Source organism: Micropterus dolomieu, linkage group LG11 (genome assembly GCF_021292245.1).
Source record: "Micropterus dolomieu isolate WLL.071019.BEF.003 ecotype Adirondacks linkage group LG11, ASM2129224v1, whole genome shotgun sequence".
In the NCBI taxonomy this organism is placed as follows: Eukaryota; Metazoa; Chordata; class Actinopteri; order Centrarchiformes; family Centrarchidae; genus Micropterus; species Micropterus dolomieu.
Window position 1 is genome coordinate 16,232,420 of NC_060160.1, and position 24,671 is coordinate 16,257,090.

Below are 24,671 nucleotides of genomic sequence, written 5' to 3' on the forward strand. Positions count from 1 at the left end.
AAATCTGTAAAACATATAGAAAATTATTGTGAGATAATAATTTATTATATATATATATATATATATATACATATATATACACACACACACACACACACACACACACACACACATATATATATACACACACACACACACACACACACACACACACACACACACACATTATTATTTGTCTATTATATGCCAAGTCCGTCAAATGCGTAAATTTCTTTGTTAGCACTTTCTATGTAAAAGTTCAACTGGTCTTTTTAAAACTCTCCATATTGAATCATATATAATTTGAAAGTTTGTTCTCTAGAGCAGTTTTAGCTAGTTCAAATATCCTATATCTATAAGAGAAGTGTTCATGTGACACAGTCATTTTTAATCCTTTAATCCATTTTGTGAGTGTAGTGTTTCTTTTATGTTAGCTAATCCTTAACAGCTGTTTTCTCAAAATGACATGTTTCCTGTACGGCAAGTCATTTTCCTTGCCCTTCAAAGCAGTTAGAGCATCATAATTTTACACACCATTTCTTATGTGTGGTATATTTTGAATAAATCCAAGAAAATTTTTTTTTTTGATAAACCATTATAACTATAAATGTCTGTCCATTTAGTATGTTAAAAACCCCAAAAAATCCATCTGACACTTGGAAAATGGATTAGTGTGATATGCAAATCAGTGCATATTTAATGAAGAAATACCTACTTTGCATATGAAAAAATAAAAAGCACAAAGTTTCATTGTGATACGAGTAAAATTAGCAAACAAATGCCTATATGACTGTGGTGTCTCGCCTTAAGAGTCTGTACAAAGTGAGGAAAGGTGTTATTCAACTAGATGAGTCTAGATTTTCTTGGGAGTAACAAAAAAAATGGACTTTAGCCAGGATGACATCCAGTCAATCCCCGCCTCCCAACTCTGGTGCCTCCCACAATGCTTAAGTTGGACAGAGTTCAACTAGGTTAAATGCAGTGCAGCTAGGGTGTCTCAACTTTCTGGTGTTGTACACGGTAAAACAATAGAATATTGAATCATAGTTGAACTCAAACCGTTTGTCTGCCACCAAAGTAGTAGTTGGCGGAAGATACCAGAGGGAGAGGCCCAAACTCAAAATTGACAAACTCTGTTTCAAGCCCCACCTGGGAGGAAACTGGAAAAAAAAAACAAATGTGTTTTTGGACAGCCCTCTTTTGGCTGTGGAGTTTGTGCACACCTTAGGGCTGGCGGTGACATTCAGACTAGGCCACAACAAACTAAGAAGCCTCCGTCTCCTTGGTGACAGTGTCCAGATTAACTCAAAGTCATTGGGAAGATTAAAATGTCTTGCCATATAAGCTCCAAACACTATTAACTACCAGCGGCCTAAACAACACCACATGCACCAGCAAAACTAACAGAGCAAAAAGGAAAGCAATTAGGCAACACAGACAAAGAAGAACGGCACTAAAGTGGAGATCAAACAAAAATAAAAAAATCACATGCCTCACATAATAGATTGATCTACCATCTGTTAACATGAAGACATATTTTTATGAGAGGGTAAAGAAACATTACAGTTTAACACTTATCCAGTTTCGTGCAGGGATATGTAGCTTTGAGGGTGCTTTTAATGATGTGATTTGCAGTTAATGTGTTAAAACCTATTTAGAAACCACACCAGTGCACCAGTATGGTCCTTGAAGTGGAAATAACTGAGTTAGACAGACCAGCAGGAGGTCAATCAGTTCAGGGGCTTCCAGACCACAAAACTTAATAAAGACTATTCCACTGAAGTTGATGCCATTTTTCCATGGCTACACGTCAGCTGTACCATCCTCAGCACCAGACCTGCCGTGTCAGCGTTACTGCATGAGGAAGCCATTCTCCACTACACCCGCAGAAACATTCAAAGCAATCAGAAAGAAACACTAGTGCAGGAACTTTTAGTCAATTATTTAATTTGTTGACTGACAGAAAACCTATCAACAATTTTGATTAAATCGATAAATCATCTAAGTCAATGGGTTGTAGAGTGTTTGTTGGACAAAGGAAGCAATTTGAGGATGTCATTTTAGATATTTTATGCTGTTTTCTAATATTTTAAATATTAATTGATTAATCAATTAAAGAAAATCAACAAATGAAAATAAATGTTTGTTTCAACGCTAATTGATTTCTTCATCTGATTATCAGTGTCCACATGTTTATACAGAATCTTTACAAAAATAACTAAAATAACCTTCAGTTATTATTTAAACAGTAATTATTCTCATCAAACAAACCAACAAACGTGTCACATACGTTCTATAGATATCCTTGGAACAACCTGACAACTCTTCTCAATAAACTTACTTACAGGATCAAGGAGAACCTTGCAACAGATCAACCTTTAGTATAAATAGTGCAGCAGAGTTCAAGTCCACTCACGCCAACATGCATCTTTACATAACGTGTGACACCGGGATCAGTGACACAAATCACCAGGAGTGATTGGTCCAGTGCTTCCTCAAGCGTGTTGGCATAACAACAAGGATTCGAGAAGGAGAACAGGGTGCAAAGAGGGGAGGAATGGAGTCAGGAGGTGTCGTTGTATTTATAGCTGGTGTGCTGTGGCTGGGCAGCAGACCATGCCTTAATATAGTTATGTAAGAGACCCAGGCCAAACAGCTGGCTGGCAGAGCTCCACAGGGCTGCCAGTCCGAGCTGCCGTCTCAGTCAGTCTGAAGGACAACAAATAGCAAACCCTCATTCACAGAAATGCAGAGCAAAGCTGAGCAACCTTTGATATCTAAATATATCACACCACAGGCTCGTGTTACACTGTCCAGGAATGCCAGGAATTGGTCTTTTTGTAAATGCTCACGCAACTTACTAGTTTGTCTCAACAATGCTGGTCACAATTCCAGTGAGAATAGATTTCCTCTATAAAGCTTTTTTTAAACTGAAGTAATGACAGACATTTCCTGCAATTGTAAAATGTGAGAAAAGTCCGACAGGGACAATCTGAGGAAGGTGTATGTCTGCCAAAAAGACAAAGACTACAGTAACACCTTGCTTTCATCCAACTGTATCCATCATGCAATTTTTACAGTTGTTGAACCACTTACTGTGAAAACAAAATAAAAAAAGACTCACAGCTTTGAGTATATTCACTGCCTCTTTGCTGAGCCAAGATGCATAAACAATCTCTTCATTGAGGATGGACTCAAAGAGGTCATCTTCATTTTCGGCCTCAAAGGGGGCGTGTCCTGACAGCATCTCATACAGTAGCACCCCGAGAGCCCACCAATCAACAGAGGGCCCATAAAGCATCTCCTGCAGGATCTGTGGAAATGTCACAGCATACAAGTTAACCATCACAGCACAGACAGCATTAGAGGCTAGATGTGTTTGATTAGTGCGTTGCCAGTGAGGCTTCACTGAGGAGCAAGTGTTGCCTTGGTCAGAGAAAAATGTCTCAAACATGAGGACACAGATCTTAATCCCTCATTATGAAAACCAAGCACGTCTGTGAAGACGCATTCTGATGAGGGGATTGAGACTTGTCAAATCAACAGTGCCATTCACTAGCTGACCTCACAGGTACTCTGCCTTCCAGTCAGGAGGGAGGGAGTTTGGAGTGACGGGCAGTGACCGCAGTGTTTGCTTTTAGTGAGGTGGTGTGATGGAGAGGGGAAGGGACTTGGAACTGCATCATATGAACTCAGAAGACCTGGGCTGCAGGAAGCTAAATGTGCTTGAACTTATTCTTTGCTACAATATGTTAATATTAAAAACTGAATATATAAAACAGCAACAAAATGTCCTGTACCACAGGTGTGGTGGGTAAAGGTCTATCATTATTAGTACGTATGGGTCCTAAATTGTATGTTTGTTCAGAACAAGTGTAGAAACTGACCTCAGGGGCAATGTAATCCGGGGTCCCACAGAAAGTTCCTGTGGCTGCGCCTTCAAAAATGCCCTCTTTGCACATGCCAAAGTCTGCCAGCTTACAGTGACCATCTTTGTCAAGAAGAACATTGTCCAATTTAAGATCCCTGAAAGGTGAGAAACACAGAAAGACACAGGAAATGAGATATGTGTCTTGGGGCATTGTTATCCAGCTAATCAGCGGCCTGCTAAAATGTCTGTGCTCAATCTCCAGTCAAACCCTGTAGGTGATGTTTCTACTTGTATCTGATAGAGGTAGAAACGTGTTGTGAGACAAAAAACCCCCAGTCCTCTGAAAACAGTGAAGCTTCTGTGGCAGCAGGAGACACTGACAGACGACTCCCTGACGATTAAATGGCAGCCAGGAAAAGTCTGACACATTCGGATGACCACTTCAGCTGGCAAGAAGGAAAAAGTGCCGTGATGTTAATATTTATTCTTCTTATTCTGCAGGAGAGGCAAAAGTTATTGAGTTACTGTTTTTTTTGCTGGAACACATTCTTACAGCATAGTAAATCAGATGTGGTTGTTTCCTTCTAAAGCAAACTGATTTCCTTTGACTGCTGAAATTAATCATTTAGTTTTAATTATCAAATTAAACAACATATCACCAAAGGACCTACAGAAAAGCAAGCTTCTTAGCTACCCTGTTTTATTTTGTCATGTCACACCCTTTCTTTTATTACTAAGGTTATTAGATTGAAAACAATGTCATAGTGTTCTGGGCAATGAAATTGATAAATGACATGTGTTGGCATACAAAATACTAAAAGAAACCCCACATAAAGCAATAACATCATGTCTTAATATCACTTGAAATTAAAATAAAATGTATTATAATATCAGTGGATGCATCTTTCCCAGTGTTAACTGTGTGCTCTGTGTCCATGGCAGCTGGTGCTTTGTTATCTGACAGAGAGATTAAACCTGCCGGCTCTAATCTGTGATCAGGCCTTTAGACAAGGGACATTTTACAGAGATTGACTGGAGCTGGGCAGAAGATACTATGTAATAGCACATGCTGAAGATGAATTACATTTGGGAGATGTTTAAACATAAAAAAAAAAAAAAGAACTGCATCCTGAATTTCAGTCCCTACTAATGGTCAAGATCTGAAAATGCTGGTCAAGCAACACTGGTTTGGCTTGGAGTAATCTGGTTTGCTCTTCTCTGCCGTAAACTGATTGTGTAACTGTGATGATGCTAATGGTGACTTTCCCTCGCAGTCTAACAAACCAAAACTGAGCTCCAATACTGACACAACATGACCACTCAGCCATTCACTACACAGTTTAGGGCATGTAAGGGCAATACAATAATACAACTCTAACAACAAAATAGTGAAAAATGAAATGGAGGCCAATAAGTGTTTGTGTTTAAGAGAGTGATTCACCAACGTATGTGTGCTCCAAAACACTTTCCAGTACAATTGGTCCAACTGGATTGCTCCAACAGAGTTTCGTTGTATAATACATGCAATTACAATAAAGGTCTGTCTATCCATCTGTCCGTGAATATGTCCAGTTGGAAATTAATCCCAAACACTGGCCACTTCAGTACCGTGCTCTCACTGAGTTACAGAGGACCACACATCAATATGCAAATAACCCACTGCAACTCCTTCACCCATCTACCTCATCAAATTGGAATGACAAGTCTGACTCTGAAGTCTGACTTTCAACCTCTCTCTCAACAGTAAGTAGGTCAGTCAAACAGTGTGGTATCCACAATTACATTAGCCAACAGTTAACATCTGGAACATTGATATACTAAACTGTATCACACCACAAGAACGACTAACCGGATTAGACAGGGTTGCACTAATGTGAAAATTTCCAAAGAAGAGAAAAGGAAATGCTGACTAACATTCTGACGCACAGGCTTGAAGTTTTTTTTCTGGACAAATTACCACAGTGGCCCAAAAAAAACAACACACACCAGACAACAAAACACCTCTCTGGCAAACTCCCATGAAAATTGTATAAGCTTCACAAAAGCAGTGTTTATTGTAGAGCTTTTGTACTGGATTGCATGACATAGATCAGCTGTTCAAGCTGCTGGGTATCCCCCCGGTAGACTTGTGTTTAATTGGCTCAACTCTCTAAACAACTGTTAAAGTCAGCCAGTCTAGGCTCTGAAATAAATGCTTCAAATGTCAAATAGCCTAAAAACAAAACTAAGGCTACAACTAAATGTTTGGGGGGGTTCATGAAAAAAAAAAAACACAGCATTTTTAGAACATCATCTTTAAAACTTCTTTTTGACAGGAAACATGGCCACACTGTGGTAACTGAAAAGCTTCAAAACTTTACCTCAAGCTAAAAGAGCCACAGAGAGATAACAAGTCGAGTCACGTCGAGAAGACATGAATATTACACAACACACTGACTGGGGATACAGTTTTGTTTTAACAAGGCAGCAAAAATTCTGCTCTTCTTAACACTGGCCTGATGTGCAAGCTTCTATATGGCATGTTATTTTAGTAGCATGCAAACAGTGTGTGGCCTCTTAAGCTAAAAGTCATGCTATGAAGTGCAGGCTGACACAGAACACATGGACCGCTAAATATAACTCAGTATTTAGCTCACATGATGGGCCCTTCGTTATCATCATGTACTGGCAGGGAGCCCGCTGCCACTCTGAACCCTGCTTGTAGACAATGGCATCCTAAAAAAGGTCTCAAAGAATATCCTCAAATATCTGATGCTGGAATAAAAGCAATATCATGAATACCCCAACGCAAGTGTTTGGCTGCAACACACACGCGCTGAATGAACTGCTTGGAGAATTTAAATGGAAAATAATCATTAGGGATAACTTCAATAGTTTGAGAGGAGGCCAAGATGAAACCACAGGGGCAAATTCAGTGTTTTGGGTTTTTTTGGTGGGCCCAAAAACTACACTGATGTTTCAGCTGAAATGGGAAGTGAAGAAATGATGGCTAAATACACATTCAGATGTTAACACAATCCTCTTAAAAATGAGTACCCCAGAGATTTGGTCTTTCACTCCCATAAAGCCGGACGAATCGCAAGATAGTTCAAAAAAAGGTTAAATTTGATGCAACAGAGGCCAAGACACAGCATCCTGAATTTCAGTCCCTACTAATGGTCAAGATCCGAAAATGCTAGATCCTTTGATAAATGACACAGGTTTTCTGTCTCCAAAATTAAATTGATATATAAACCTGGCTATGTTATAAGGGGTTATCTTCTCAGACTTGACAAAGCAAGACATTATACAACTGTTTTTTTTTTTGTTTGTTTTTTGTTTTTTGTTTTTTTACAGGCAGTGTAGTTTTCCCCACAACTACTAAACTGAGACTAATGTTAAAAAAATGGGCAGGGTTCTCCTTAAACAAGCCATTCATTATGATTTTATTATATTCTTTAAAATAATATTTTAGGACTTATTAAAAGACACTGTCTAGTTAAAATGGAGACTTACTGCAGTAGACCTTTATTTTAACCTTTGGAGACCTTTGTGTTCTAGTTCATTAGAAGATTTCATCATTATTTGTGTTCCCTCATTCAGACCTGTAGATGATGCCTTTGCTGTGCAGGAACATGAGAGCGGAGGTGATCTCTGCCGTGTAGAAACACGCTCTAGGCTCTTCAAACTTCCTGGACTTCTGGATGTGGAACATAAGATCGCCACCATTCACAAACTCCATCACAAAGAAGAGGCGGTCCTGCAAAAGGATGCAGGGAGATGACATTTACACATGTGCACACAAACCACACACGTTATTAAACAGTCCAAGAACCCATGACCACGGATATGCCCGGATTGTTTCAAGGATGACATGTCTGCTTCTCATCAATTTCACGTGTCTGTTTAATGGATTACCACACTTCAAAGTCAGCGGGTCAAATAAAATACTGATCAAACCCATAAATCTTCTTATTGCAGGCTATGGTTGATATGCGATGGAAAAAAAAACTGCAGGAAAGCGTGACGTACAGATCCACCCATAGAGCTTCCTGAAGTGATCAGGATATTCAGCCACAGCTGAGTCTGTTAAACTGCTCTGTGGTTTAGAGTGGGCTCGTATTTACCCTGAGATTATATGTTTAATGTTCAATAATAATGTGTTGCACAAGCAAAGCAGGCAGCACTCGGTGTGTGGCCCAGCTGTAAAACTGTGGGAATCTTTAAATCCACACTAGAACAGTTTCTTGATTGGATATTTCTATTTTGTCTTATTGAGATGTACCATTTTAAATGATAGTTGTTGAGCTCCGAGGTGCAATTACCATTTTATCACAAAAACCAGGCTAAAACTGTTTCAAATGAATACCACAATGAGAATTTGTTTTTCTTGAACATTAAAATAACCACAGATGCCATTTCCTGGGATGGTCATTATAAATTCACATCCAATGAATGGTGGCCTCTGGAATTTCCAAAGTTTAGTTATCCCAAAAAGACTTTTCTGACTTTCTCCAAGGCAAGTCAAGGCAAGTTTATTTAAACAGCACCATTCAGACACAAGGCAATTCAGAGTGCTTTACAGAGATATAGTAAAAACAGGAATACATTAAAATAAGAGTTAAAAATACACATTACTATTATATTAAAAGACAAAAAAACAAAAGGAAACAAATTAATAAATAAGAAGTGGTTGATTAAAAAGAAGTTATGTCTAAATTGTTGGAATGCTGCAGTAAACAATAATGTTTTAAGTCCCAGGCGCTTTCAAGATAAAATTTCTAAATCATTTTAGTAACTACCTGCTCTGAAGAAGTGAAGGTGAGGTACAGTGTTGGAACAGTAACTATTTTGTGGATGTGTATGGGTTTGGATGGGTCGGGGGAGCAGCGTCACTGAGTCAATTGTTTACTTCGTGCTGCTCTATTTTGACCCAAGGTGAAGTACGTCAGTGGCGGCTCAAACAACAGATTAGGAGTGTCTCGTCTGTGCCAGGAATAACAGCTCAGCAGAGCCTCAGCACACACACATGCACACACACATGCACACACACACACACTCTCTTGGGCACAAGACTGGCAAACTGCTGCCACCTAATGACCAATTTAAACATTACAATGCTGTGCCCCATTGCCACACTACATGCCGCTAACTACAATATGTCTAACTGTACTGTTTGTGTGGTTAATGTACAAAAAACAATCAATGCCCTTAGTCAACTAAAGCAATATGTGCCTTGCCAGACATATATTTGTAATACCAATACTGATTAAACTTCATATACGCTCCATCCATTCCCTTTGTGCATTGTATTGTGGAACATTAATGTACACCCTCAGCATTTTTTCACTCAGATTTATTAGAAAGAGTGAATTTTCTAACTTTTCCAGTGTGAACACACTGTGTAGAGAGAGTATGGAATTTGGACACAGCTAAAAACTGGAATGGATACACTGTATGGAGCAATACTTGATATTTCACTCAAGCGAAGGCCATGCCATTTACTAGCATGTACAATATACATTTATTCTATCTGTATGTGAATTTATTGGCAAGCAATGCTGTAAGAATGGAAACTCTGCCACATTAAGACCACCTAAGTACTGTAGTGCTTCAAAATATTTAAAGATGATTTTTAGGCGTCCATGTAAAATTGTAAAAGGGAACAAAGCGTTATTACCATACAGTGTTTTTAGTGGTATAAAAAAAACATTTAAACTGGCATACAAGGTATTTAAACAGGGTAACAACTTCAGCTATTGTTTTTGTTCTCATTCTTCTTCTGTCTTTCTTTTTCTCTGCTAAAAGTGTTTGGTTACCAAAACCGGTTGCACCCACTACTCAGGCAAAAAAATGGCACACATAGACCTCATGGTGGCGCTGTAACAACCAACTTTACGTTTTTGCAATTATCTTGAAAACGGCTTGGTCAAGGCTTCTTTCATCATTTTAATCATTTCATCATTCATCTGCATCTTTGCTCCAATGGTCTTCTGCTCTAAAAATGTCAAACTGGGTGACTCTTTATCACTTTTCTCTAAAACCTATTTTTGCGAACTCGTCCCAGACGGTTTCGCCAATCGACCTGAAACTTTGGCAGGATGATCTATGGACAACGCTGATCAAAACTTATCAAAATTATTTTTATATGTCTTTATGTACAATTTTACATAAATCCCCCTAAATCAAAATTGGCTTAAGCTATTGTCACCAAACTTGACGCATCTGTTCAGGTGCTCGGTCTGAGCTTCACTGTGGAGTCCTGGGATATTCTTCCACTAGGGTGCACTACACTTGCAAAAAGTTTATACCTTATAATTCACTGTATGGATTCTTACAAAATCCGCTTTGTACGATCTAGGGTCACTTCTCAGTATGTGCACTGACCGATGTCTGGAAGCAGCAGAACAACTGTGTGAGGCAGGGGTGACAGCGGGCCAGTGACAGCACCCTCTTTTCCGTCATAGTACACTCCACATCATCATCCTGCAAAATGATATCCTTCTTCAACACCTTGACCGCGAAAACCTGATCTTTGTTGTTTAGTCTCGCCAGCATCACCTGCAGACCCAACATACACAGAGCACCAAAGATAAGGATTTACAGGTTTTTCCAGAGTCAGAACAGATGAGGTTTATTTATTTACCTACATATGTTCTAGTAGTTGAAATGCTAATGCATCACATAACAAATCTTTTGAAAATATCTATAAAATAGTTCTGATTTAACCAGACTAGGCACATTTTCTTCTAGTATACTCTACATATTCCCATATTCTGCCGGGTTCCTCGTTCTTCGCCTTGGTCATCATTTCATCACAAACAGCATTTTTTCATTTTCCTCTCATCATTCACACCTTGCCAAAGCTGCCCTTGCCAAGGACTTGAAGGAACGTGAAGTCTGAGATTCCCAGCCGAGGTGTCTCCTGCTGACTGACCATACTCTCCCTCCGTACAGAGGGCGCCCTCTGACCTGCACCTTTGGTCTATCAACAAATAAAAACAAAAAACAAACACATATCAGCCTGATTAAAACCACATTTAAGTACAATTAACTAATTTGACTCATTCTGGAAAACTCTGCCTTTGTACCACAGAGTTGCGTTTAGACAGTCCTTCAGCCTGCAGACCCATCTGTGCGAGCGTATTGGCCAGTTCCACACTGTTGACCCCACAGTTGGGGGCAACGTTGCCTTTGCAGCGGATGTGGACGTTCATTTTGCAGACTGAAAAGAGAAATCACACAGAGAGGAACACTCAATTCCAAAGGCAAATTAGGACATTTGAGATCCTGATTTTGAGAGACAAACGTTGACACAGGCCTTACTTTTACAGTGCAGCCCCTGCCTGACTATTCCCCACAGCAGTGAGCCACAGTGGTCACAGAAGGTAGGCGACTTGTAGTTGTGGATGTTGAACTTGTGAGGGATGTTGATGCTGAAGCCTTGGTTTATGGGCTGCGGAGAAAAGACATACTGTAAACTAACCAAGTAAGTGTTGCTCAATGGCAGCTGCAAATATTCTAAATTACCTTAAACTGCCACAGTGGATTGTCAAAAATGTTCAGTTCTGATTTTTGTCATACTGGGACCTTGTTTCTGTTTATTGCTGCATTAGCATTTCTCTGAATTTCTTCTTAGGAAGAGAAACTTGTAATGTTCAGCAAAATACAGTAAAACAGAGCGAAGATTACATGTTCAAATGCTGAAACAAGCACCGATGTATTTATAAAAACACATGGTGTAGTATAGTGTTCTGGCTCAGTGACCAGCCCAACGCAGAAACAGGAACCCGTACAGTCTGCAGGTGTGTGTGAGTGTGTAGGAGGGGGCTGTCTTAGAGGTCTGCTATCTTTTGCACATCCTGTGTAAAAAAAAAAAAAACTGCTTGAGAGGTAAAAAATAACAGCAGCAGCATGCTTGAGTGCCTGAAACCTTCTGACACCCTGATTCCACAGTTATGATCTGATTGGTCTGTTGAGACAAGGAATCCTTCTTATTGTAGCACACTGATACTGATGTTGCACAGAAAGAGCGTTGTTGGGCTGATTCAAGTGTCTTACCTCTTCCTTTGTTGGCTTCTTCATGCGTGGACACACAGTGACGACCTGCTGGTGGCAACGCTTGTGAACCACACAAGTACACACTGAGAAGACAACCACTCAAATGTCAAACTCGTGTCTGTATGTTTAAGCAACCATGTCAAAAGGCAGAAAGAGAAAATAAGGGTCTGCTCACCTTGGCACTGATAACCCTGCTTTCCAAAAACACCCCTATAACAGACAGAGACACAATCAGATCCAGTTTACAGTCCACACAGATGGAAGCAGTGCGGTAAGCAGTGATTCGTCCTTTCTTGACTTTCTCACCAGATGAACTCTTTGCAGTGAAAACAGAAGGTGGGTTGACGGAGGAAAGTGGACATGAACTTGTGTCCGTTGACCTGGTGGATCCTCCGTCTCACAGCCCCCTGACGCTGCCGTGTGAACTGCTTGTAGGTCTTCTCTTTCACTATGGCGTCGTCTGACAGAAAATGAGAGCAAATGTTAAGTGTTGGTGTCATTAAGTCAGAAATCCATACACTAATTCCTAGACCCAATACCACTAAAAGTAAAGAGTGGAAAATACATTAGTTTGGAATGGATCACTGTTATCATACTGTGTAATTTCTTTAAAGCAGCTATCAATATTTCCGTATTAGCAATGGATTACATCCCTTGCATGTGAAAGGGGCAACTTGTAGCAACAAACCCACAAACAATCATCGCCTGACTCTATAGAGCTCTTTAACATCTTTCGTCTCATCGTATTCACTTTGTGACCCACCAATTTCACCGTTTTAGTTCACTCTCATTGCTTTTTTTTTCGGCTGCAGCAGGCAAAGCGCTCACTAAACACCCACTGTACACTACCTGCTCAGCACCGAACAGCAGACAGAAAAGTTAATGACTAGCTGGTGAAAACTGTGGAGTTATTTAGCAGTTAAAAAGCCAGATATTTCCCTCAGGAATTGGTGTAGAGAGCCATTTGTTTAATATTTGTTGGAAGGGTAAATAGGCAAATGTTGGCCAATTTTGGCAAGTCAACTTAAAAGATGATATATCAGTGTTACATTTAAATAAAACAATACAAAAATTTTTTTAATTAATTGTTTGGTAAACAAACTTCCAAGAGCACTTTCTCTTATAACACCTCTAACTCCTAACCTCTAATATGCACTTCCTGTTCTCTTCTTCTTCTTCTTCTTCTTCTTCTTCTATCACCTTACAATTATCTTGTATTGATTGCACTTTTTTGTCAACTCTTCTTTCCCTGTGTATTTACCCCATTGATGCGATATGTGCTATTAGCTCTTACTGGTATTTATTGCTGCTCTTACTAGTATGTATTGTCAGTTGTAGATGTCGTGCTGTATTTGATGCTTTGTTGATGATTTGGATGTTGTTCCTCAAATGTAAGTCACTTTGGATAAAAGCGTCTGCCAAATGAGTAAATGTAAAATAAATGTCAGTAATTAGTGAAAAATGGCCATCACAATTTCACCAGAGCCCAACTCGACGTCTTCAAATTGCTTGCTTTGCTCCGTTGTGACTTTATGGAAAAGTGACTTGGACTTCTATTCAGACACAAGACTAACATGTTAAATTGCCATCAGATTTATGTGAAAGGGCACAAGGCTTAAAGATGCTCAATTTAGAATAACATAAAACATTGAAGCGCAGATAATCTTCAAATTTCAGAAGCTAGAACAAGCTCATGTTTGGCATTTTTGCTTGATAAATAACTTTAAAAAAATCAATAAGGGAAACAGATGTGTTTCAGTACTAGACCAATGTTCTCCAAAATGATTTATCAAATTTTTACCAATGTCCAGTCCAACATATCCTGTTTGACATGAAGCTACCAACTACACATCGTTTAACAAATTATTTTCCATATTGATATCTGATCAATGATCTATGATCAATCAATTTCTGTATCATATGACTCCATCCCCAACTGTGGAATGACAAAAGTTTCAAAACATAATTTTTTATGCCACAAATAGATTTTAGTTTTTTAAATGAATGAGACTTGGGCCCATATCTGTTTGCCTTTGTGCACATTTGCATTTGTGTTTAAGCTCTGTGTATCTGTAGTTACACATAGCAGAACTGAAGAGTTATTTTTGAGGTGAAAACCACAAACCTTTCTGTTAAGCCCCTACCACCCCGCCTGCAAATGACATATATTTGTAGTAGAAGTGTGAAAAGGGCCCTTTACAGTCACATTCACTGTATACAAAGTTTTTCCCTGTTAAAAGGTCAATAATCTATCGGATAAACATTTATTTGTTGCATCAGACCAAAAAGATTCCCCTGACCAGAAGATTTTTGTCTATGTATTTCATTGTCTTCAAAAGTTTACATGACAGTTAGAAGTGCATATTGACTAAAGCAGGAAATTATTATATATGTTACTTATCAATCTTATCTTGTCGTGATGATGTGTACATACTGTGTTATCGTTTTGCCAAGTCAGAAGGACAATTTAATGTAAGTCATTTGTGTTTTACGTGAACAAAAGGTTTTGTCTGATGTAACACATAGTAGTGGAGCAGGTTATTGCATTAAACAATAATTTGATTAGTTTGTGTGATTTGGCAGGCATTTGACATATGATGGCAAACATCAGTATCAGAAAATATTCTTATCAATATTGTGTTAAAAAAATTGCCAGAATGGTGCATTCACTGGCAGTCATACACAAGCTTGTATTTTCTTTTATATTTGTTGGCTGATGCATCCCCCTCGAGGTAGACCAGCACACAGATAGAGTGAACATGTCAGAACTTTTCTGTCTGTTTTTCAGAAATAGTAACCTTTCCAATCATGTGACTTATACACTATGTACACAAAAAAGGCCGAGGTTATCTCCAAAGTTAGGTGAGTGAATTGTGATGTTTGCCGATAGTTTTGTGACAGTGTGGTGCTTTGCTGGGAAACATACATCCCAGCAAGAGGTGTAAAACAAAAAGATGCCATTTCACAGCAGTGTGCCAGGGAATTTTAGCAAAATCCCCTGGAAGTGTGAAAATGTTGGTGACGATAACAGAGCAGGGGAACACACTGAGATAACATTTGAGCTGTAAATTAAATCACATTAAACAAAAATAACATAAAAAACATAAAATGAATTACCAATTAAAGCTGCAAGCATCATTGGATGGGCCCTTGCACCACGATGCGCGTGGGGCTTGTTGCAGCCGCTGTGCAGTTTCCAGAGGTCATCAACGCGGCTCAGAATTATCATGTGCTTTTGATGCCATACAAAGGAGTTAAATTTCACTTCCTCTGTCACTTATGTGGTGCTAGAGAGCAATGCACTTTTTGTCCCAGAACATGTTGTGTGGACCACACTATGAACATTTCATGTAAATGATATGATGATTATAAAACAGCGCTTACTTCCTGTTGCCAGTAGGTGGCATTATGACTATAACTGAATAATGGCATGTAGATGTGTTCAGAGCGGGACCCTTAAGACGAATGTAAAGTTTGGAACAGATTTGAGCATGTACAGTGACGTTACAACAACTTCCTGTTTCATAGTGAATCATTGATTTTCAATGTGACGCTACAGACACTCCCTTTGACAAAAACTCACAGAGAGCACAATTTGTCATCGTCAATTCCTTTAGACTGCACAGCAAAATATTGAAGTTGATTGGATTCATTCTGAAGGAGGAGTTCGCTAAAGTACGTAACGTGTAAATCGCAAAAAAAGGGAATTGCTCAAAGAGGCTTTTTCGTAGGTCTAGACATATATATCTGTCACAAAAAAATTGGTACATTTCGGAGAAACAGGGCCCGGGGGTGCTAGCAAGCCATTTGGCCACACCCATGCATGAAGACATAAGACACGTACATTTTCGCTGGACTTGAATTTCGTGCAATGTTTCATAAGTTTTCAAGCATGCTTAGTCCACAAATAATCTGCTTCATTTAGAGAAAAAAAATATTCCTTCAGTTTCGTCCTAGAGCCCTAATAATAGCTAATATCAAAAAAAGAAGAGGTTGAATGTGTGAAGATGTTCCACTAGTTTCCAGCAGTAGGAAAGAAAATTAAACAACTTCAATATGCGATGCATTTGTCAAGTATTTCAAAGGTAAATTAAATGTATGCATGTCATGAGGTCTGGCAGGCAGTGAGGCATGATGGCGGAAGATAAAAAAAAGGGGAACTTAACGGAGGGAAACTAGTCACCAGCTAACCAGACTACTGCCTCAAAAGACCAGCCACTTCTCGCTTGTTTTATTTACATGGCTACATCTTGGTTAAAAGATCATGTACACATTTAAACTACAGATGCCCTCATTGTTGATGTCCTCTAATGTCAGAAGAAAGCAAACAAGCATTCCTGGCTGGCACATACCAAACTACTCGAGTCACACAGAAACATGTGCACACACCTATACCGAGAGCCTCTTTTATAACACATGCACTTTTATGTGTGAAATGGCACACAGATAATAATTATTCACGATAGTAGGCAGGGTTTCACAGACAAGAAAGGATAAGACAGTGACTAACTGAGTTGGCATAAATGTAGCACTGTTGTGATGTGTGAAAACAAAAGCGGTATTAATGCATGGGGAGAAAAACTGGGTTGCAATTTAATCTACAGCAGCAGCCTTACCATCAGTGAAGGATCCATTGAGTGTAATATGAATGTAAACCTTGCCCTCTGGCTCCAAGTCCATCTGCAGACACACAAAAACACTATTAGACATCTGTATACTCAAGAAGCTCAACAGAAACAGTACAGACAGGTATTAAGATCGACCACAATTATACCAATTCATTAGAAAGAATAATCTGTAACCTAACATACATAACACATAGCCCAAACTAACTATAGTAGACAAAAAGGAATTCAGAAATATGGCCATTTTGATGCCTTTGAAATTATATTTGTATTGCATTGTATTTTATTTTGTATTTTATAGTGCATTTCAACTTATGGTTGAAAATTGTTTATTTTATTTGTGATATATGTAAAAAAAAGTCTGTGTCTGAATGTGCTTTCCTGTTAAAGCATGCAAGATGGTATCTGACATCTGACCATCAGTCCTTCAGCTGTCACTATAGACAAGATGCAGGTATGTGACTGCATATTTTTGCATTCTTTAGTGTGTGTGTGTGTAATGTCAGAAATTTGGACATGGCAGGTCTAGCAGGTTGGGCTGGTTGTGTCGACTTGAGGCTCAGCTGAGAGTTGATGACTTACAAATGTTTGAGTACAAAACTAAAAGCTGTAAATACAAAAGAGGGTCTTTTTGGAGGCGGACAGAAACGGAGTTGACAGAACAATATACTTCCCACAGCAACCGCTGAATGGAAACTTAGGTCACTTTGCGCTTAAATGAGGATCTATTTATGTTACTCATACACCACGCCTGGAAAATATTGTCTGCCCACAAAACAGTGACACATTACGGGGTCAACAGTGGCGACTCAGTTGGTACATGAAGTGTAAAACTTTCATTTCAAGGAAGAGAACATTTCACTTCATCTCAAAAGGCTCCGCTTTTGTTTTCAGTTACCTGTTCATATCCTGTGTTTCAATCTACAGTCTAGACGGCATGTTTGACTGGTCCACTGTCTTCCTCAAATGTTACCTTGGGTATTTTCACCCTTGCTGCTTACACTGGCCAAGCTTTAGGAAATAATTAAAAAGCTGCACTGTGAACGTCCGTCTGCTCCGATGAAAGACGCTAAGCTCTGCAAAAGGAGTCTGAGACAATATTCCACATGTACATATGTACACAAAGACAGTCCGTGAAAAGTCCAGCTTGACTTTGGCTTGACTTTATAGTGTATCTTAACACAGAACTGTGGATTTTGTTCTCCCATCACTTACATGACCGTAGAGGTCAACAGGACGAACAAGTACAACGGCATAACTCTTTCAGTGTACATACAGGCCTTGTTTTAAGACAGACTTGAATCTGAACATCTCCATTAAGGTGGAGCAGATCTGATCTAAAACAGATGGTGATAGCAGCATGATGGTGTTATTTAAAAGCAGAACATTTAATGCTGAATCACAGAGGTGGAAGCTTCTTCTTCTTTTTGTTTTGTTCTTTCTTTTTTCTTTTAGACACAGGGGATGGGGCCCGTTTCACTCAAGCTAGCAGTACACTTTGCTTGAAAATGCTGAGGGGCCATATTTAACCCAATTTCAGTTTCAGTGTTCCTCAGAAGGACTTGATCACTTTATGCCTGAGACACAACTCCAATGCCACAGATACGTCAGTCCTGATTATAGCCAATGTATTGGGAAATTAAAGAGCTCATATATCTGGAGTCACAAGTCAAATATGTCACAATATAGTGGCATGTAGTCTCAGTAGTTGGGAGGCAAAGGAAACTGGCCTCACGTGTCTAAATGTCATATACTGAATGTCTCAGACGGATGATGTCAGTCCCGACAATAACTTCACTACAAGAAACAAGCTCAACTTTATCAGAACCTCTTATGTTCCACTTAACAGCAGCAAGGAGCTTGTGTGCTCAGAAGGGGGTGAACGCGCTGAAAGGAGGCGAGGGTGAAAGTAGAACATCTGGATAAGAGCCAAAAGAGAGTAAGTATTTTGACAGTGAGCCCTTAAGCCTTGATCAGATGGTGGGAACGCAGTGATCAACGGCAGTGTGGGCGTGTGGAGGCTTGTGCCTCAGCCTCTGCTGCCTCATGTGTGAAACAAACCAGCCCAGCACTTCTTTCTGTGCAACAAAGCACAAAAAAAAACGCTTCACAGTTCAGATCTATGACGATAACAACCTCAAGCTTGTGTCTTGAAGTGAGAAAGCTTAACGCACTAACAAATTACTTCTTTCAAAACTGCCGACAGGGCTCCATTTTCATACCACTTCCCCTCCATGATTGGGGTCTCGGTGATAGCGTGTGCAAGGCTGTCTCGTGTTTTATTTTTTTTTATTCTTGAGTGATTTACCACCTGCTTAAATATATGTCCTAAAGATAAATTAGCTTTAATGGAGTGGGTGATGCTTTGAGTATGCCTCTGTGATCACTTCTAGTTCTTTTAAGATGGACTGACCAAAGCGTTAAGTTTCACTTCTCAAACACCATGCCATGTACACATGTGTGTGGTACTGAGGCATTACTCAAGCTTTTGGTTTGATGGTTACTGTAAAGTCTGTGTAGTGTACCCTTTGGCTGCATTTCTCAAAAACTCTGAGCGTGTGAAGTTCTTTCACTGGTGAAATGAAGGGTTTTGCTGCAGTAGTATAAATCCACTGGGTGATTTAATTAACTTAACGTTTAGATACAATTATTGACTTTTTTTCCCCAGAAAAATTTGCATAATTGACTGAAACTGCACAGGCTGAAGGAGAATATATCATGTGATGAGAGTGTTGCAGGTGGGCAATGCTGCCTCAGTCTGCCCCAGGCCTGGACCTGTTCAGGTTACATTCACGAACACCTGCAGCGGCTTATAGTCCTAGGGGGATGAAAGGAAGTACGGAAACTCCAGTTTGAAGGAAGTTTTTTTGTTTGTGTCTTAATGTGAGTGAAACTACTGTGATGTTTTACATGTAATCTGAGCTTTGATGAGGTACATTTTCCCCCTGACTTGTCAACTTTGCATTAGATGTATTGAAGTTTAAAAAGACTGTCTGTTCCTTTACACCTATGTAAAGTATGGTTACCTTCTGGAAGGAGAACTGCGGGGATCTTATCACCATGCATTTGTTTGTAAAGGCAGGTCAAACGCTTAGCAGGCCAAGGCAATGTGAGTTTGTAAGTGCACCCTGCCAGCAAACTTCACACCTCGCCACAGCAGCGGTATCTGTGGTTTCAATACCATACTCACTGATGATCACAGAAAAGGCTCCTAAGCTGATAAGAGCAAGATCTGAAAAAGCTCCACGTCCACTGCGTACTGCCCACACTAAGGACATGAAAGTGTGAATGTGTGATGGTGTCGCTCTTTAGTAAGCCTGTGCTTTCGGGTGCTCGTGCAGATGTCTTGTCAAGAGAGTAGGAGGGCGCAGACAAGGCAGTGTTGATGTTTTCAGGCAGAAAAACAGGCAAAGTTCCTCAGAGTGGCAGTGACATGTGTAGTGAACAGTGCCCCGGGCTTAACAGCATGTGTTGTTTCCTGAACCTGCTCAAGTCCTCAGAGACCACATCGTCATCATCGAAATGAAATGCAAAAATTACCATTCCCTCATATCGCAATATGATTTTGTTTTTTTTGCATCTTGTTTAACCCTAATGCCAGCTGCGATCTCCTTGTTAGTTCAAGAGGAAACTAAATGAATAGTTGTTATAGGTTTATTTACAGTGCATATGAACAAACATGTGTTAAACAACTTGTTTAAGCTTTAGTCAGAGAGGCTCCTGGTTCCCTCTGGTCAGTGCCCTTTGGTTCAGAGCTGTGTCAGGGTTCTTGTACCCCTAGTGTGCATGCTTGCAAGTGTAGTTTAAGGTCTTGTGTTTTAATGCATGTGATGAGACACATTCAGCTCGTAAATGTCTTGTCACTTTGTAGATCTCTTGCTGTAATGATGCTTTGTTGATGTTTGTATGTTGTTCCTCAAATGTAAGTCGCCTTGGATATAAACGTCTCCAAAATGAGTAAATCTAAATGTAAATGATGACACACTGCTCTCCCCTACATGATTATATATTAACTGATTTTCGTTTCGAAACTGTGTTTACTTTTTAACTTACCCATCCCTCGAAAGTCTCCCCCGTGTTGGAGGTTTTGAGGAGATCCTCAAACTGGATGATGCAGTTGGCCACAAAGTCATCATATCCGATTGGAGTGTCGTGGAAAACCGCCAGCTCAATCTGTTTCCCGTCGTTCACGTTGAGGCAGAACTCCTCGTTGTACGTCGGCATATTGGTTTTCTGCTTGGTGTGAGTTTGTCCAATTTTGTAGTCGTCCACCTTCACCACTATGTAGGGGTCCAGGCCTGGAGGGGATTTGTTGAAGATGCCAGAGTGGCGGATGGAAAAAGTGGTCGGTTTCAGGTCAAGAGCCTCGCCGATCCGGAGCTTCAGGTAACCGTTAAACTTCATTTTTTATCGAACTTGTCTAGTTTAACCTCGAAAATAAAAATCACTCGAGAAGCGAAACAAAATAAAACAGATTTAAAAAAGCATTCACGCCCACTTCAGCAACAACAACAGCGCTGTAACACATTCATAGTAAAAATCTAATTCGCTGTCAACTCTTGCGCTCTGCTGCATTCATCCTGACTTAACTTGACTTCCCGCCTCGCAGCGCAAACATTTACTGTCAGCCCGCATATAAACGCCGCACTGTCACGGTGTGAACCTGCTTTACTAGCATTCAGTAAGTAGGAAGCCAAAACACTGACATGCCGTGGAGGAGGAGCAGAGAGGGGGAGGTACAAGCACATCTTCCGCATACTACTTGTCAGGGAGAGCGCGCACACACACAGCACGCGACCTCTCAACCTGTCACTGTTGGTTTGGTGTGTCACATGGTTAATTTGTAGTTCTTGTTAAGAAAGAGGCGTCTGCTACTATACTGACCATGATGCATCACTCTGCTCGCTGAAGGTGTTGTTGATGGCTCACCTGTCCTGCGCCGAGTGTGGACCGCCTGCTAGTGGTCCACACTCAGTGTCCATATAAAAAAGATGGGGTTTTTAGGGATCCAAGCAGCGAAGCAGCTGTAGCCCTATTGTTTTTGTTCTCATTCTTCTTCTTTCTTTCTTTTTCTCTGATAAAAGTCTTTGGGCAGCAAAAACTGCTGCACGAAAACTCTTCCAAAATTGTCAGGTAGATTGCAAATTCCACCCACTACTCAGGCAAAAAAATGGCACTCATAGACCTCATGTTTCGCAATTATCTCGAAAACGGCTTGGTCAAAACTTATTTCATTATTCATAACAAAAATGTCAAATTATGCAACTTTTTATCACTTTTCTCTAAAACCTGTTTTTGCAAACTCGTCCCAGACGGTTTCGCTAATCAACCTGAAACTTTGGCAGGATCACATACGGATGTCGCTGATCAAAAGTTATCAAAAGAATTTTAATACGTCAATCTGTTTTTTTTCCATAAATTTTTACTTTTGTGTTACATACAATTTTACATAAATGCCCCTAAATCAAAATCGGCTATTGTCACCAAACTTGGTCTGTTCAGGTGGGTCAGTTCTTCACTGAGCAGTCCTGGGATATTCTTCCACTAGAGGGCACTATACTTGCAAAAAGTTTATACCTTGCAATTCGCTTCATGGATTCGTACAAAATTCACTTTGTACGATCTAGAGTCACTACTCAGTTGATGCATAAAATTTGGCTGAATTCTCAAAATGGGCGTGGCTTATTACAACGAACATAAATTTCTTGACATTTCTCATTCCAAAAATCAAAAAAATCTAAGAAAATAACCCGTACATCCTAGAGAGCTGAAATCTTTTCAGCACATCCACTGATATGTTACAAACGTTTGCCTCGCTGTAACTTATGGTCAATTCAGAAGTCAGTCACTCTATATTTTCTGGAATATGCTAATTCAATTAACATCTATATCTCCACAAGTCTTTCTTCAAACGCTACCAAAATCAACACAGACATTCTCTAGATGGCTGTTGATATGTGTTTTAAAGGGTTTTTAGATCGGTCAAACGGTGAGTCTGCAGTGATATTCAGTATCTTGCTACAACTTGTACAGTATGCACAACATTTTCTGTTTTGCTCAGTTTCAGATCAAATGCCATCAAAATAATTGACTGTACACCCAATACCAGCAGAACGATGTGTGATTTTTATTTTCAGAATTTTCTCACCAACATTTTGGATGTTGTAGGCGTTTTAAGTTTAAACTGACAAAATTATCCAGGTCTGGCACACGTGACGTCACTACCTCAACTTGTAAGAAGGTGTAAGGGAACAGCCTTTCACCAGTAGCTCAGTCAGTAAGTCAGCTACTCTGCAGGTCTTGAGTCCCAGGGTTCAAATCCCCAGGTGACCGAGTCAGACTTGCTCACAACGGGGTTGTTCAGATCATAGCGAGTCTAAGTTCTCTATTTTATTTGGATCCCTAGCACTTTCTTCTTATTTTTCTCTGCTTAAAAGTGTTTTTGCAGCTTAAACTTTAAACCTTGGAAACACAAAATGTCACTGGTGGGTTGAACATACTAGGGACAGGGACATTTAATGACACTCTCCAATCTCAAGGCGATGCTGTAAAAATGTTTGAGTTTCCCCAATTATCTCAATGTCCAAATTCTTTTATCACTTTAATCTCTTAAGTCATCTCTATCTGTTCTTCTCCTCTGAAAATGTTAAATGTTGCATTTTTCGCGACTTGCTTAGATTCCAATCATTGCGGCTATCTTTTTTTTTTTCTTTCTAAACTTGAAAAAACATTGTTCAATTGTTAAATGCATTCAAAAGTTAATAAATAAAAGTAAGAACTGAAATTAGTAAATTAATTCCATGCAAATTTCTTAGGGTGGGTTTTGAGGGCTGTTTATTTTTAGGCTGATTGTCTTTAGAAAAATAAAATGTAATTTATTGATATAGTGCCTACTCCCTGACCCCCCTTTCCCCTGGACAGGAAGGGTATGAAGAATTGTAATCTGAAACTGGTAACTAAAGTTGACAAAGGGGAGTGGAAAGTATATGTTTGTCCTTGAGATGTTGTAGAGTAGAATTATAAAGTTGCATGGAATGGGAATACAGAAGTACAAGTGCCTTGAATTTGTACTTTAGTAAATGTACTCACTACCACTTCTGGCGGTGCGGAGAAGGCTTTGAAACAGTATTAATCAATATTTGACAAAACAATTTCTCTCAATCTCTCTATCTCTCAAGGTCAGTTTAGTAGCTGTACTGAGGAAGCAGATGTGACTTTTCATCCACGTTGGAAATTAAAGGGAAAATTAAACTTAAAGGGGTACACCAGCAGTTAACTATTGTAATTGCATAATGTTGGGGGATTCAAAACAGACAGATGCAAAAACGAATGGTTTTAAATGGAGCAGCAGTGTGTGCCAGTGGGAGGACATAGGTTCATGACGTCAGTATTTCCGAAATCCTGGTTACAGGTATGACCCTGCCCAGGATTCATATTAGGGAAGTCCAAGTGGAATGCTGTGAGACAGAGTGGCCAGCCACAAATCATGTCCGCACAAATTAAAAAGGCTTGATGAATGATAAGTCAAATCAATCATTTAGACAATCTCAGAAAATAGTTTAATCAAGAAAAAAAAAATTTGTTTCAGCTTCTGAGATGTGAGGAGTGGATGCATTTCTCATTAGAAACTGAATATTTAGGGGGTTTGGAACTTTTGTTTGGACAAAACAAGCATGTTGTTTGGTTATGAAAAATTTAGATGCACATTTTTCTTGTTTTTCTAACATTTTCCAGACTAAAAGATTTGTTGATTAATTGAAAAAAAAGCAAATAGCCAAAGAAAATTCCAGTTGCTAATGGAAAATCAATCCTGAGGTGAAAGCAAAAAGATAATCAATTCCCTTCTCTCTCTCTCTCTCTCTCTCTCTCTCTCTCTCTCTCTCTCTCTCTCTCTCTCTCTCTCTCTCTCTCTCTCTCTCTCTCTCTCTCTCTCTCTGGGTGCTGTGCCTGCTCTATCCATAAATGCCATGATCAAAGTCTCCACTTTATTGGTGTTAGACTTGACCTCTCACCCCACTCTGCCAAATGTCAGCGCTCCACATCTCTCCGCTCCAGCTGTTATAAATAAAGAGCCTGGGTCCCAGATCTTACACATCCCTGGGATACAGACTGTCTTGTAAACAACGTCTCAGACGTGACCTTACTGAGCAGAGAGG

The 24,671-nt window shown here is 39.6% G+C and overlaps 1 protein-coding gene across 1 annotated transcript in view; it reads right to left on the reverse strand.

The window, feature by feature from the left end:
• Positions 1-21,268, reverse strand: part of prkcha (protein kinase C, eta, a) — a 22,947-nt gene extending 1,679 nt beyond the window's left edge. The window contains exons 1-12 of the mRNA XM_046062934.1: positions 20,569-21,268; positions 16,507-16,570; positions 12,197-12,350; positions 12,066-12,100; positions 11,891-11,973; positions 11,156-11,285; positions 10,921-11,054; positions 10,686-10,814; positions 10,217-10,390; positions 7,435-7,589; positions 3,867-4,005; positions 3,104-3,292 (exon numbers count right to left, since the gene is read on the reverse strand). Of these exons, the coding sequence (XP_045918890.1) occupies positions 3,104-3,292; positions 3,867-4,005; positions 7,435-7,589; positions 10,217-10,390; positions 10,686-10,814; positions 10,921-11,054; positions 11,156-11,285; positions 11,891-11,973; positions 12,066-12,100; positions 12,197-12,350; positions 16,507-16,570; positions 20,569-20,919 (1,737 nt within the window). The 5' untranslated portion in view covers positions 20,920-21,268. The remainder of the gene's footprint in view (positions 1-3,103; positions 3,293-3,866; positions 4,006-7,434; positions 7,590-10,216; positions 10,391-10,685; positions 10,815-10,920; positions 11,055-11,155; positions 11,286-11,890; positions 11,974-12,065; positions 12,101-12,196; positions 12,351-16,506; positions 16,571-20,568) is intronic.
• Positions 21,269-24,671: the final 3,403 nt, after the last annotated feature.